Source organism: Narcine bancroftii, chromosome 2, assembly GCF_036971445.1.
Source record: "Narcine bancroftii isolate sNarBan1 chromosome 2, sNarBan1.hap1, whole genome shotgun sequence".
Classification (NCBI taxonomy): Eukaryota; Metazoa; Chordata; class Chondrichthyes; order Torpediniformes; family Narcinidae; genus Narcine; species Narcine bancroftii.
The window spans coordinates 37,422,230-37,438,285 of NC_091470.1; the positions used below are offsets into that span (position 1 = coordinate 37,422,230).

General features: G+C 36.0%; 1 protein-coding gene across 4 annotated transcripts in view; it reads left to right on the forward strand.

The window, feature by feature from the left end:
* LOC138753387 (echinoderm microtubule-associated protein-like 5) overlaps positions 1–16,056 on the forward strand; it is a 182,360-nt gene that overhangs the window by 145,760 nt on the left and 20,544 nt on the right. For 2 of the 4 annotated variants that reach the window (XM_069916315.1, XM_069916316.1), the window contains 4 exons: positions 184–310; positions 7,278–7,356; positions 8,722–8,851; positions 15,129–15,227. In XM_069916315.1, the coding sequence (XP_069772416.1) occupies positions 184–310; positions 7,278–7,356; positions 8,722–8,851; positions 15,129–15,227 (435 nt within the window). The other 2 variants (XM_069916317.1, XM_069916318.1) reach the window with 2 other exon arrangements.

A 16,056-nucleotide genomic window follows, 5' to 3' on the forward strand; every position in this document is an offset into this window, starting at 1 on the left:
TACATTATACCAGTTAGTTAGTGATTCATCCAATGATAAAGTAAATTTTTTTCTTGGCAGATTAACATTTCCAAATGTTCCCACCCCCCCACCCCCCTCAACAAGCTTGTATTCCGTTATTATATACAAGTGGTCATAAAGATTAATGAACACCAGACACTGATTTTGTTACGCTTGTTGTAGGTTATGACAGTGATGTTGCCTGGGAAACTGAAATCAATTACACCATTAGGGCCTTTGCAACAAGTCTCCGTCCAATGTCTGGAACCAAGCCTCATCTTCAACAGAAAGAGCCTTCACTGGAGGAAAGGTACCTTGTTTCTAATTGGATATCGAGTTGCTGTGCTCTCTGAATAAGTCCTGGCTTTCAAGTTAATTTGATTATTCTTTTGGAACTGCTAGTACAATGCTTTTGCAAAATACCTGTAAATTTTCATTCAAACTGCAGGAGAAGATTTTTGTTTGCCTAATTGTACTTTTTTAATTAGAAGAAAATGAGGATTTGCCAAGTTGATTGTATGCAGGTTTTTATTTAAGAAAGCTTGGTTTATTATAATGCTGTGGTTATATGCTTATTTCAGGCTAATGTGTACCATAAAATTCTGCTTCCAATCTTGTTTCTTTTCACAGAATTCAACCTTATTGAATAGATTCACCTGAGCTGTTTTGATTTTAGTAAGATTTAGATTTTAAAAACAGATCTTTTCTAGTAACTATGTCTGTGATTAACCATTAGTCTTCTTATATTCGAAGGAAACTATCTCTGATTTTGGTTGCTGCAATGGATATAATTAGAAAGATTGGGAAAGCTTTTTGGCAGCACAAGGTTTTTTTTTCCAAAAATAAACTTTATTCACAATAAATTACCTTTAAATAAAGCTGTTCCACCCTTTACATTCTTAATGTCAATCTTATTGAGTAAGATATTTAAAACTTTTACATAATGTCAGTTATTTCATATTGAGAAAATTATTTACAGTTCAGGAGAAGCTGTTCAAAAACTTTTTACATTTTGTCAGTCATCTCATTGGTGTGCCTTCCATGTTTAACATTGTTGTCTTAATACTCAGTCACCTTTTGGCAAAACAAGTTGTCAAATGTCTTCTATGCAAATCCTTGAGCCCTGCCACAGCCTCCACTGCTGGAGGCCTCGTCTGAGCTCATAGTTGTCCACAGAAGAAAGGCCTCCAGAACATTAGGAGCTTTCTTGCTTCAAAAGGTTTAGTGCAACTATAGTGTTCCAGTGGGAAGCCATGCAAAGCATAGGTTGGGTCACAAATGTACAACTTTTGATATCCCCTGTTCTGAATAGCAGATGGTACCTCATAATTTTTGTAGCCTCCTTCAGTTATTTACATTTGGAATGTTAACTGTTTTGTGGCAGTTTCACTATTTATAAATCTATACAGTTTACCCCTCTGAAGTATATCAAAGTATGTTTCAATTTATTTGTCACAAAATACCAGTAACAATAGTTCTTCTGAGAACAGATCAACAGGTTATCTCTAGCATTGCATGCAGCTATGTATAGAGCACAATTCACAGTATAGGATTACCATGAAAAAAAAAGATCAATTAGCATCAAGCAAGAGCAGTGTGAGAGCTCTGTTATGTGGTTTATTATCAGCCTAGCGGCTGCAGGGTAGAAATGATCTTTAAGCCTGTTTTTGTGTGTTTTCTGACTCTTATGTCTTCTCTCCGATGGAAGGAAGGAGAAGAGAGCATGTCTGGGTGGGACCCTTAGTATGTTTGCTGCCTTTTTGAGACAGTGGGAGATGTACATGGAGTTCATTACTTGCATTTTAAAACACTGCACAATTGCACTTATTTAATATTAATTTTGATAGAAATCAGTTTGTAGCAGACTTTGTTTGACGATATGTGAATGAGACGAAGAAGAATCATTTTTAACTTTGTATTTTTTGAGCCCAATTTGTGTCCAGAAGCACATCAATTATAAGTTCAGAAACCACTTATTTTGCACTGAATGATTTTGCTGTGGCATCTCTTTGACATTTCAAACTTTGAAAGCCAGAATTGCAGAGGCAGTAAAAGTGGTTTTGGAGAACATGATGTTGCCTCAGATGTAACTTAGTACTGGATTTGCAAAATTTAAGATATAGCAGAATAAATATTGTATTCTTAATCTGCTTGAATGCAACATTATAAATACAAGTTTTTATTTTAAAAATTCTCGGTACTGCAAAAAAAATGGATTGCATGTTCAGAGGGAGAAATAATAATAATTTGTGTAAAGCGTTTTGACATATGACATGCTTAACATAACAGTAGACCTATTTATGATGCCCACAAATATTTGTTTCTCATCTTGTGACAGAAGCTGAAAATTCCACATAATCTATTTTCAAACCTTTCTGCTAATTCTTGCTCCCTTTTTCTGTGCGTCTTGCTTTCTTTGAAGGCAGGGAATAGTAAGGTAAGCATTCCTAAAGCAGGTTATGATCACGAGTCTAATTTATTTGCTTTAAAATTAAAGAGCTAATGTTAAACAACTGTACTTGAAGCATTCAATCCAGAGCAACAGGATGTGGATTTAATTGTTACTGGGGCTTCTACTCAAATCAACTGACAGCCAATAACCATCTTTTTCCAATGGAAAAAACGATTGAGGAAATATTGGCAGAATTAGCTCCAGAAAGCTCTTGCATGGCTGCATAAGAAAACTGTCTCCAAAGTAACATCGGGTGTTCAGATATTGTTCTGAGCACTCCTGCATTCTGACCAGCCAATGAAGGATTTCCATACATCACCGAAATAGCAGAGCATCAATTTGGCCGAGATACATTTAAAATACCTGCAATGAAATTTTTGATACACTTTTCAACAATCAAGCTTGAATTTGGACACTTCGCTCTTTTAAATGACAGTGTCCACAACCCTTTCCCTTGAGTTTGGATGACAATATATGTTATTTCTCTGATTTTTTTATCATTAAAAAAGAATATAAGCAGATACAATCAGGAAATTTAATAGTGCCTCCGTTGTTGCTTCCAAACTAGATCTTTGTATTTAGTTTTATGGTCATCTGGCACAGAAAAGAAAAAAACAACTATATCCACATTTCTTGTTGTTAAATGTCAATGAAAAATTAGCTTGAGCAGGAACCTTGATTTCTTCCGTGATCAACTGGATTAATATTTGTTTCAGGGACTCACTCAAGCAGGAATTGGAGAATTACCACTGTCCATGAATTAGTGGCAAGTGACTATGCTGGTGGTGTATTGAAATTTTAGCCAAGGCTTAAAATGGTGGTCTCTCCATCTTTTTATGTCTTTCAAAAAGTCTGTGATTACCAATTTAATACAAATTTTAGCCTGGCATGAAAAGGTCAGAGATGGGTACAGTTCCTGTCACCTTCATTTTCCTATAATTATTATCTTGCCTGATTTTGATTTGCATGTTATTATCACTTTGCACTGCACTGTTTAATTTCTATCATTTTCAATCCTAACGATTGTAGTGGAAAAGGGAAATACCTCCAGTCACTGCCATCAATTTTAGTGACTGTCAGTGAATTCTTAGGACTGTGGCAAAGACTCATAATATCACTTTTAAACAGATTATTCCTGAATCACTAGATTTCTTTGTTATAATAGCTCTAAATATAAATTTCTAAATGTAATCTATATGCAGTTTACTTAGTCATTTTGATAACATCATTTAACAATATATTGCATTTATTTTTGGCTGCTGCTGTGCTGCTAAGGGGCTCAAGGTAATTGTATTTTATACATCATTTGGCATATTTTATATTAACTTTCATATCCAACTGATACAAAATAAAAAATATTAAGCAAAATTTCAGTCATGTAATGAAAGGAATGTCAAATTTAAATGGTCTGGTAAAAACCTGATTGAATACTTCACAACCAATAAATGACAAGAAACCTGTGATTATATTTTACTAATGTAAACTCGCAGCTTTGCATTTATAGTCATATTAATTGCAGCAAAACTCATCATCTTCGTTTAATCATGATTTCAACAACACAGATTTTTGCATGAGAACTTTTGTCCAACTAATGAAGTTAAAAGGAAAATGTCACAGACATTAGTGCTTGCATTATTACTGATTTGAAAGATTCTCGTTTAACTCCAAACATTGCTTGATTCAAATCTTCACTATAAATACAGATGCATTCATAGAATCTTCCCACTTCTGACATTTTTGCAAACACTGGCCAGTATGTTTTGAAGAAATATTATTCATATAACTATAAACATTGGGGAACCTCTTCCTAGCATTAAGGATATCTACTACACTCAATGCAGGTGGAAAGCAATAAACATTGTGAAAGACTCCTCACATCCCACATGTAAACTGTTCTCCCTTCTGCCATCTGGCAGGAGGTACCGAAGCACTTGGGGCCCTTATGTCCAGAGTGGATAACAGCTTTTTACCCCAAGTCATCAGGCTCCTGAACTCCCAGTACAGATGTGGACAGTGCGCTGTGGATTTTGAGTATACATCTTAATATTTTAATGTGTTAACTGCTTTCCTAACATATATCTCGGAAAATATGCTCCGTGATCCTGGAGAAATGCTATCTTGTCCTACTGTGCAAGCATGGTATGAACGATAAACAAAGTTGACTTGACTTGAACATTTCCCTGTATAACAACTTTGGGATTTCTGAAGCTGTAGGCAATGATTCACCACTTTCCTTCCAAAGGCTGTGCTCTATAGTTTGCAATGGAAGTGATTGAAATGGCAGCTGCTCCCCACGCCTTTCATTGGGGAAGCTGCATAAACTCATAGGATTTTGGCAAATAAGAGAAGCTGGAGGGATTCATCAGTCAAGACAGCAATGTAGAAAGAAGTAGTCATTCAACATTTTGGGTTGGAAGGGAAGAGAAATATTTCAAGCATTAGAGGGGGATGGGGTTGGGAAAGGGCTGAGGAGGAACCAACGTGTAAGAGGATACTGCACAAATGAAGGAGGAGAGGTGAAGAGACAGGCCCTTCCACAGAGGCTGCTTTATAATTGATTTAAGCATCAGGGAATCATTGAAATGAACTGTCAAATATTTCTTGTTTTTGTTGATGTCGTTGGTATTCTATCCACCCCCAACAAACACAGCTGAGCTTGTCAATATGCAGGCCCCTCTTTGAAAAAGGCAGGTGGCTGTGGACTACATTTCCGTTGGGATAACTACCTTAGGCAGGCCCACACTTTGTTTGGATGTTGAATGTTTCCGAAAGTAGCTGTAGAGTGTTATCTGTGGCATTTTGTAGCTCAAAGCTAAATCTGTACAAAAATCATTTTTATAATGTTAGCACTGCAAATTTACAGCTTTGCTATATAAGCTCCTGTAAGTATTTTGTGAGATGGTTTAGTTAGTAATTGATACAGTGGCCTGACAGCTGTCTGTGGACACAAGCCACCCTAAAGGAGAAATCGCACAGGGTATTTTTAAACAAAGCATGTTATTCATTCAATGATATAACTTCATAATTTCAATCAACAATTTTCCATACGCCAAAACTTTGCAGAAATCAATTAACATAACCATGACATTGTCTCAATACATGCAGTACATCTTGTCCATAAAGAACATACTGATAAATTTACATTTCAGTAGCTGAAGATTTAAATAGTTAATGGAGCTGAGTTTGCTGTCTGTCAATTTCAAGGAAAGTAATGTCTAGTTTGATTCCTTTGTACTTTTTTAATTCATTTGAATTGAGAAAATATTTCTGCAGATTTTATTACTTGTATTGATTCCATTGTCAAAATAATTTTCTTAGTAAGTAGCCTGCTGTCATAAAGGATGTTAACTGGCTTGTATTATGTAAGGCTATACTCAAATCTTTCCTTGCAACACTTGTTTCAGATTTTTACAATAATGTTTTCCTTTGTTCAACTCTACGCCCTTTAGTAGATTATACAGCATGGAAGCAGGCTATTTAGCCCACAATGTCCATACTGATCAGTGGGCACCCATCTTCCAGCACCTGGTCCATAGCCTTCCTCGTCAAGGTGATCCAAGTGCTCATCTGGTTACTTCTTTATGCTGTTGGTGACTGCTTCCACCACTCGCTCTCACAGATAATTCCATGTACTTGCCATTCCCCGGGGAAAGAAGCCCACCCTCAGATCCCCTCTAAATCTCTCCCTCTTTACCCTAATTCCTTGCCCTCTGAGTTTTATTCATCTCCAATAATAGGAAAGGATTTCTGCAGTCTACCCAATGTATAACCCTCATCATTTTGTACACCTCAATTTTTACCACTTCTGCTCCAGGGAAAACCTACCTAGCATATCCTCCTAACTAAAATGTTCCAACCTGGTGAATCTCCTCCACCCCTTCTCCAGCGTTGTTATTTGATTTGGTTTGATGGGGGGTGGTGCGTGCTTGGGGGAAATACTAAATAGTTAGGTATTGAGGAAGTGAATGATACATTTGCACTTTTAAGTAAGAAAAAAAATCATTAAAATGTTATAAAAATGGAGAAGGCAATGTTGCTTCAGTCTATTCTGTGTAAAATTTTATGTGACCACATGGACACAGAGTGCTTAAAGGAAAAGCCTGGTACATGTGATGTTTTAAATTTATATTTAGACATACAGCACGGTAACAGACTATTTTGGCCCATGGGTTCGTACCGCCCAATTAACTTACACCCCCGGTATGTTTTTGTACCAGGAGGAAACCGGAGCCCCCAGGGAAAACCCATGCAGACACGGGGAGAACGTACAAATCCCTTACAGACGGCGTGGGATTTGAACCCTGGACCTGATCGCTGGCGCTGTAATAGCGTTGCGTTAACTGCTACGCCAACTGTGCCACCCATAATTGTTGATTTCTCTTGGTTGCCTACCATTCCACTGCAGGGAAAATTCATTTGTAGATCTAAAAATAAATCTAATTGTTTTAAAATGTACATATCACAAAAATATATTTCCAGTGCAATTTTTGTTTCGCGATATAAACCCGAGAATTCAAATATGTATACTGAGATGTGCTGGTATGCAGGTTAAATTTAATTTAAAGAAACAAAGACTGGAGCTGCTGGAATCTTGAGTAATCCAATAATTGCGGGAGGAACTCAGCAGATCAGGCAGCAAAGTCAACAATTTGGGTCTGGTCCCTCGATACAGGATAAAGGATCCTGACCCAAAAGACTGACTGACCATTTCCATCTATGGCTGCTTCCTTATCCACTGAATTCCTCCCGTCATTCTTTGCCTACATTATTTAAGTCTGGAATAGGTGACAGATAAACTTTTCTTAGTTACAGTTCTTTGTTTCAGACCACCTGTTAGTAGGGCTCTGCCTCAGCCTGAGAAACTGCAAACAAACCATGTTGGGAGGAGAAAGAAACCCATCGAGGTAGGTGACTGATTTCTATTTGAACAAATGGTTCATTTGGATTTTTAACATATTTTAAATCCTGAGAAGCTTTATTCACAATGTTCTGAACTTTGTGACTGTGCGTGTTGAAGTTGGATAGTGTCAAAGCACTTCTTGGTACTAAGTACAACTACAAGACATGCAATAATGCAGAGATAGGCAATGACTGCCTCAGTTATAGAAATATGCCAAGTGATGCAGAGGAGTCATTTCTCTCTGCCTCTCTGACTACGTGCATGAAAGGGAAAAGTGGGTAAATAGGAGCAGGAATTTTCACATGTTCTTCCTAAACAGTGGCCCCATCTTGTTCTTTACTTCCCACCCAAAAGTAAATCAATTATTTTATCTGCACTGCTACACTGGGATGTGTTTGTTTTTAAGTTGATCAAATTTGTCCATAATTCCCTATTTTAAACTTAAGGAAGCAGGTCAATTGATAATTTGATCTTTTAACAGTAAAATTAAAGCAATATCAATCAAAGTTGAAATATATATTTCAGTGGTTCTCAACCTTTTTCTTTCCACTCACATACCATTTTTAAGTAATCCCTATGCCATCGGTGCTCTGTGATTAGTAAGGGATTGCTTAAGGTGGAATGTGAGTGGGAAGGGAAGGTTGAGAATCTCTGCTCTAGACCCAATTGTTACTGAAATATTTTGCTTGAGGAAAAATTATCCTTGGACCATTTCCTTTGGAGTTATGAAACCGTGCACATAACGAGTCAATGAGGTACAATTAAAATAGAGGTTTTCAACCTTTTTCTTTCCACCCACATCCCACCTTAAGCAATCCCTTTCTAATCACAGATCACGCATGGCATAGGGAATACTTAAAGTGGGATGTGAGTAGAAAGAAAAAGGTTGAAAACCTCTATTTTAATTGTACCTCATTGCTTCAACTCATTTCCCTATGGGAAGGGAGTGAAGAGGAAGTAGCCCTCCACCCCTTGCTTGGCCATTAAAAATTTGCTTGTTTTCTAGATTGAAGATTATGGACCTGAAACATTAACTCTGGACCTTTCTCAGCAGATACTGCCTCGACTGATGAGTTTTTCTTTAATTTCAGATTTCCAGAATCTGCTTTTTTTTTTTTCCTTTTTCCTTGGGAATTAAATTTAGTTTCCTATTCCCAGCCACAAATTCAAACAAGTGTTGGTAGGATATCTGGACTATGTGTGTAGTGATTGCCTACCTATGTCATTTCATTTTATTTGATCAATCTTACCTGGGTACCTACTGATGCTTGGTTTCTCAGAAAAGTGCTGATGAGACACTGGGAAGTACAAATGTTCCTGAATTTTCACCTTTATATATCCAGGTTGCATTCTTCTTTCTATTTGGCAGGATCTCACACTTGTGTTGGCGTTTGGATATCGTGGTAATGACTGCCGAAACAATGTGCATTATTTAAATGATGGTGCTGATGTCATTTATCACACAGCATCAGTTGGAATAGTCCATAACATTGCCACAGGTACACTTGGCATTTTATAATTGTTTGCTCAGTTGTTTGAAGGTGATCAATATATATAGATCGAATTTTGTTGAGTGTTTTAGAATTTAGGAATTGTAAGAAATGTATGTTAAATTTGTACTATTTAATCAAAGGATTTCCAATGGCCTATAAAAAATATCTTTGCCTCATATATCCTTGGGACAACATAGTTTTTCTACAGGCATCAAATGTTGTTGCTATAGATGCCCATTACAAAAGCCTGATATAAATTATGCTAAATGTTTTGGCAATTTATCAGATATCTGTTATCTCATTCAATTTTGATTGCTTGACATTAACATTCAAATGTTTCATGCTTGTTTGGAATCAACGCTGCGTCAATTGCCCCTTTGCTCTTTGGTTATTGTCTTAAAAAAGCTGCTTAGAATTTTGGAATCGTGATTGTCAATTTTATGCCAACTATTTAGTGGACTGTAAGTTTACAGAAGTAATTCTGACAGGAGTATGATGCACGAGTCCCATTTTACAACAGTACAGAATAGAATGGGCAAATTGAACCAAGTGGGAATTGTGTAGTATATTTCTGTGTCCCATGGCTTCATTTAATGATCATACTGAGGCGTTCCTGACCTGCACTTCAAGGATGGAGAGGGTGAGGAGTGGGAATGTTTGAAATTTCATTAGAATCTTCTGCCTCAATGCCATTCTTTACAGAAATTCTAGTCCAGATCTCTGCTGACCTTAGCTTGTCATAAAACCTTCCACTATACTGCCTCCACTGCAGGATCCATTGTGATGGTAAACTACTCCTGAAGTCTTCATGGGATAGTACAGATCCACATTTCCCAGCTCTTAGAAAATCTCCTACTGAGCCTGGATAATCAGTCCCTTTCAAAACAACAGAGAGAGGTCTATTACAAGAACAATGTTTTTTTTTAATGCCGTCAGATTAAATGAATGAAATTATTTTTAAATAGATGTGTGCTTTTTGGTGTGTTTAAAATAATTTTTATTGTTTATATTTTTATTTGCTGATGTTTCCCCATATGCTTTTGAACATTTGTAATGCCAGAGTCAGCTGGTGAGCATGGTTAAGAGCTTCTAGGTTAAGAACATTCAGGGGAAACAGAAAAAAGGACGATTGGTCTGCCTCACCATTCAATAAAATAAGGCTTGTTCACCTTGGCGCTGCCTGTTCTGCGCAGTAATGGATTTTGCTGAGAAGCTGGAAGTTGTTCTTTCCCAAAGAAACACTGAATCTGGAACATGCTGGAAGAAATGTGGTCCAAGGGCAGGTACCTGGTAATCTCATGGTCTGTCTCATGGTCCAATCTTAGCAGGCAAGGTGGATATGGCAGGTGGACCCACGGATGCCTGAACAGTTGTAACTCTCTGGACCTCAGCAGAAATAATGAAGGATCATAAAAGCTAATCATAGCAATTGCTAGGGGCAGGGAGATCATGGCTGAGAAAGTTCTTCAGAAACATTGAGCTGGGGTGCTGAATGGGAGTTATGGTTGTCTTTTTGCATAAGAAGCATCAGAATGAATGCTCAAAGGGAGCCATGATGCAGCTTTTGATGCAGGTCTTGCAACAATGAGTAACAGCCCAGTTGTGTTTCATGGCATCAGTCATTGGGAAGAATCCTGAATATAGAGAGCCAGTTTTAATGTCAGCATGAACTGGAGATAATGGGTGTGGATAGGGTGAATTACACTGGACAATAATTCTTTTCGAAGGATTTGGTTCCTGCAAAAGGGGCAACTTCAAGCTGAACACAAATTTCAGATTTGCCTTATCACACGGAGTTGGAGAAACATTAAATTAAATGTAGCATATTTAATTGTATAATTGATGCTGACACATTGTGTTAGTAGTAGAACTGACCTAAAAATGTTTTGCCACTGATTTTTACTCACCATCTGATGCCTCTCATGTCAGTGTACAATAGTCGACCAGCATTGATGGATTCTAGTTTCCCTGATACTGCTTTTCCATAGTCGCAAGGTCCTCATAAAGCCTTTCGCCATGGGGGGACGTCATGTGGTGCCATAGGATCGACACGTAGGCTCCTGAATTCCTTGGGATATTAGTTTAAAAATGTTTTTTTAAAATGTACTGTTTAAAGGTTAAAATATCTTAAACCTCCTTACCTTACTCCTATGTTGCTTCCAAAAGTAAGTAAGTGATAACGATGACATCAGGAACCTGATGAGAAGACAGGAAGAAAAAAGAACCCAGGCCTACCTTGACAAAAAAGCAGGGTGCTGGACTTCATTCTGCCTCCTGACTCGGTGAGTTGCTGGAATGGACTTCTGTCAGTGCCTCCCCATCGCTAATGCGGAGAGATGGTGTCGGAGGAGAACCCATAAGTAAACTGCACAAGCCCGACTTCTCATGCATCCGCGGTGTAACGGAACCCAAAGCACTCCTGGGAGTGCAGCAGTCCCTTGGAGAAAGGTCGGGGACTTCGTCAGGAGGAGGAAGAATCGGGTTCAAGGGGAGAATCTTCAGCTGAAGATGAGGAAGAAGGGATACAAGAAGAGGAAGTAATAGAGGAAAAAAAATTGGATCTTATATTAAAAAAGAGGACTTATCTGCAATATTAATGGAACTATTTAAAGTTATGAAAGGAGAAATGAAGGAAGGATTAAAAGAAGTTAAATATGAGATTAAAGCTGAAATTAAGATGAGAGAAGAAACTGATAAAATATTGGATGTGGTAAATAAAATGAAGAAACTAGAGAAAATGGAAGAAACAGTTACTAAAGTGCAAGATGATGTATGACATGTTGAAGAAGGGGTGACTAATGTAGAAGATACAACTACTGGTTAAATTACAGAAAATGAAAAACTTACTGATAAAATGGATATTTTGGAGAATTTTGGCAGAAGAAATAATATTAAAATAGTGGGCCTGTCCAAGGGAAGAAGGCCCAGATGCGACTCATTTCTTTCAAGATTGAATTCCTAAAATATTTGGAGAAGATAACTTTGAGAATATTGAAAGAGCTCATAAGGCCCTGAGACGTAAGCCTTCTATATATTCTATATTAATAAAGTTACTACGTGAGATAGAGATTGAGATAGCAAGAAGGTTTTGAATCTTGCGTGAAAAAAGGGAAGGAACAACAAAGTCTTTTGTTATGTAGAGGGGATAAGATCTTGTTTTACCTTGATTTGAGTGAAAATTTGTTGATGAGAAGGATAGAATTTAATACTGCTAAGAAGATTTTATGATAAATGTTACATGTTTGTTCTTCGATACCCAGCTATTTGGAAGATCTTTATTCTGGGACAAAAGAATACATTTTTACAAACTTTGGTCAAGCGGAAGAATATGTTTGGAGTCTTCCTCAAGCTCAACCCTTAGTTACCACAAACCTGATTCAATGAACTAGTTCTTCTTTCTTTTCTTTTGATTTCATAATTGAGATGAAGAATTTGGTGATTTATTTCTTCCTTTTATGTTAATCAATTGAATTAAGTAATTAAAGCTTATATATTGAATATACCAAGGGAGTTAGGAGGAGTGGGAGGTGTTGGTTTCTAGAAGATTATGTATGTGGTTTTGACTTTGGTCAAATGGTCTTTGGTCCGTGAAATGGAAGGAATTAGTGTTGTACTAGACAACACTTATTGGGAGGAGTTTTTTTTCTTGATATTGTTATAGGTACAATTATGTATAACCATATAACAATTATAATATGGGAACAGGTCATCTCGGCCCCCGTAGTCCATACCGATTTAAGTGATCTAGTCTCACTTGCCTGCACCCTGCCCATAACCCTCCAATCCCCTCACATCCATGCACCTGTCCAACCTTTTCTTAAATGTCAAAATTGACCTTGCCTCAACCACCTCCTCCGGAAGGTCATTCCACTCAGCCACTACTCTGAGAAAAGGTCCCTCATGTTACTGCTAAACTTTTGCCCCCTAACCCTTATCTCATGATCCCTCATTCCAATCTCACCTACCCTCTTTTTGTTTTCTTTAAATTGCTGGAGGAGGCATGTGCAGATGCAGATTGTTTTTGTTGGATTGTGAGGACAGAGTGAGGGAGAGGGATTAATTAATATCTGCTTTGATGAGTAAAGTAATTAAGTTTGTAAATTTTAATGTTAATGGATTAAACGGAACAATAAAAAGAGAGTGCTAACATATATTTAAAAATTGGGAGTAGATATAGTTTTTTTTTACAAGAAACACATTTAACTGAAAAAAAAGTATTTGAAATTAAAAAAAGATTGGGTGGGATATGTGATATCTTCTTCATTTAATTCGAAAGCAAGTGGGTAGCAATTTTGATTTTTTTAAAAAATCTTCCTATTAAGGTTCAAAATATTACAGACCCTGCAGGTAGCTATGTAATGATACATTGTCAAATATTCTCAGAAATGTGGACACTTTTGAATTTATATGCTCCAAATATTGATTGAGAACTTTATTCAAGATGCTTTTTTTTCAATTTAGCAGAGGCATATGAAAATATTTTAATAGATTTTAATTTCTGTTTAGATCCTTTGATAGATAGGTCCACTCTAGTAGCAATGAGAACAAAAGCTGCTAAAGCTACATTGGGTTTGAGGAGAGATTTGTATTTGATTGATGTATAGAGAAGAATCCACCCTAGAGAGAAAGATTATTCATTTTATTCTAGTAGGTTTGATTCTTATTCTAGAATTAATATATTTCTGGTTTGGGTTCAAATACAAACTCAGATTTTTGAAGCGGATTATAAAATGATGATTTTATCTGATCATTTGCTTTTGTTAATAACTGGAAATGTCTGATAAGAAGTCAATATATAGGTGGAGATTAAATTCTTTGTTGTTGAAAAGGATTTTTTGCAATTTTGTTAAAAATCATAGAATATTTTGTGATATAAATTAGACATTTTACATCTAAAATTAAAAAGGATTATATGAAAGAAGTATATCAATTAGAAAAAATAAATTATAGTTTTGGAAGAAGATCTTTAAAAGTCGGTTTCTGAAGATAAACGTAGACAATGGATTAATAAAAAAACTTCAAAATAATACATTACAAACTTGTAGGACTATTATTAGGACGAGGCAGCTATTTTCAATTGGGTGAGAGACCACAAAGTTTTGGCTTGGCAATTAAAAGTGGAGCAAACTTTGAGAGTAATTAATACAATTAAAATGGACACTAATGCAATTACATATAAACTGCAAAATAAATGAATATTTTAGTAATTTTTATATGTAATTATATACTTTGGAATATTTAGGAGATGAAACTAAAATAAATGATTATTAAGTTGTATTCCTTTGGGGGAAAAAACTTATAATTTAAGAAATAAATACTGTTTCTACAAATTTGTTGCCCGTACACTCAAATAATGGGATTAAATTTGTAGTGATATTCTTTTTAAACCTCTCGCCCTGCAGAATTCCCATCTGTATGTTTGTTAGAATTGATGAATTGTACTGCTCAACATCGCTCTGTGCAATCTAAAAATTCTTTTTTCTTTTCTCTTTTCTTTTCCTCTTATCTTTTTAAACCTATATATTTTTTTACTTTTAAATTTGGTTTTTAATTTTTTTTGTGGGGAGGTTGAGTGGGAGGGAGGGGGGTTTTGGGGTGGGGTGAAAACCATCATGTATGTAATCACTTGATTTTTTTTATATATTTGTATTATAATAATTGTAGTCACTGCATGTGTGGAGTATTAAATAAAATATTTTTAAAAACCTTTCACCATGTTTGCCTCTAACTGCACCAAGATCAGCAAGGAAGAAGTTCAAGTGCAAATGCAAGAAATTAATTTTTAATATGTTGCAGCTCATGGTTTTATATGGTTGATGCATCATTGAAAATAATGACAGGAAATGACAAAAATTGGTTATATCTAAAAAAATGATAGGAAAATTGTAAGTGATTTTTGTGATCAGTATCCGAAAATCTATATTATTCACCTAAAGTGTTCAGGAAGCAAAATCTTTGTTGACCAGTGTTATTGAGGGCAGGTTTGCTCACAGCAAGTTTGGATATCAAGGCCAGAGAGCTATATTGACATCTAAACAAATTGAAATTTTACATAGTTATAGCCCCCAAAATATTGTCACAAACTGTTTATGACTTGGTTACTGTTTGGCTACAGTAAATTTTTGGTGAAAGAAAATGCAGTGGTTTAGAGGCTTTATTTGCTGTAGAATGAGACTGAGCAAAATTGTATGAAACTGAGTTGAACTTTTGTAACAATGTTTTTTTTGTATTTCAAGAAATTGATGAATTAACTATTAATCCTTTCACTTGAAATTTATTTTAGGTATTCAGTCCTTTTATCTTGAACATACAGATGACATTTTGTGCTTAACTGTTAACCAGCATCCAAAATTTCAAAAGATAATTGCAACAGGACAAGTAGGTACGTACTAAAGTAGAACAAATATATCTGTACCATTCTCTTGTTTTGTTGGGTGCAGTTATTTGTCAGAACATCAGATTTTGCTTTCATTTTATTTGAGGATCTAAAATAATTTTTCTTTTAAATTTCACAGAATTTGGCATATTTTGCATGAGAGCAAAATATGCTAATGCACATTAATTTATTAAACATTAACCTTAATATTGACCTTAAAAATCCAAATGATAGGCTGTTCAGAATAACAATTTTTTCAAATATGATTTTCCTTCCATAAAACCATGTTGACTTGGCTTGATTAATTAGATTTTTCCAAATGACCAGCTATTCTTTGTTGATCACAGATATGCATTTTCCAACAACAAATGCTAAGCTAAATAGCCAGTCACCATTTATTCTGTCCTTCCCTTAAGCAAGAATCACTTGATGTCTGTCTGCAGAAAGTTGGCATGCATGAAGGGTTTTGAAGGCAGTGGCTGAAAGAATATAGTAGGAAAATGGCCAACATCCTGGTTAATCTCTTCTATACCCTCTCCAGAACTATTACATCCTTCCTTGTGTGTAGTGACCAGAAGTGCATTAAGTACTCCGCCTGAGATCTGGCCAATGTTTTATAAATTTGGAGCATCACCTCCCTGCTCTTGTATTTAATGTCCTAACTAATTAAAGTTATCATCCCATTTGCTTAACTGCATTATCTTCCTGTGTTTTTATCTTCAAGGATCTTTGGATTTGCATATCAATGTCCCACTGTTCCCCAATACTTGCCAGGATTTTACCATCCATAGTTTATGCTCTTGCCTCCAGAGTGCATCACTTCACATTTTTCATT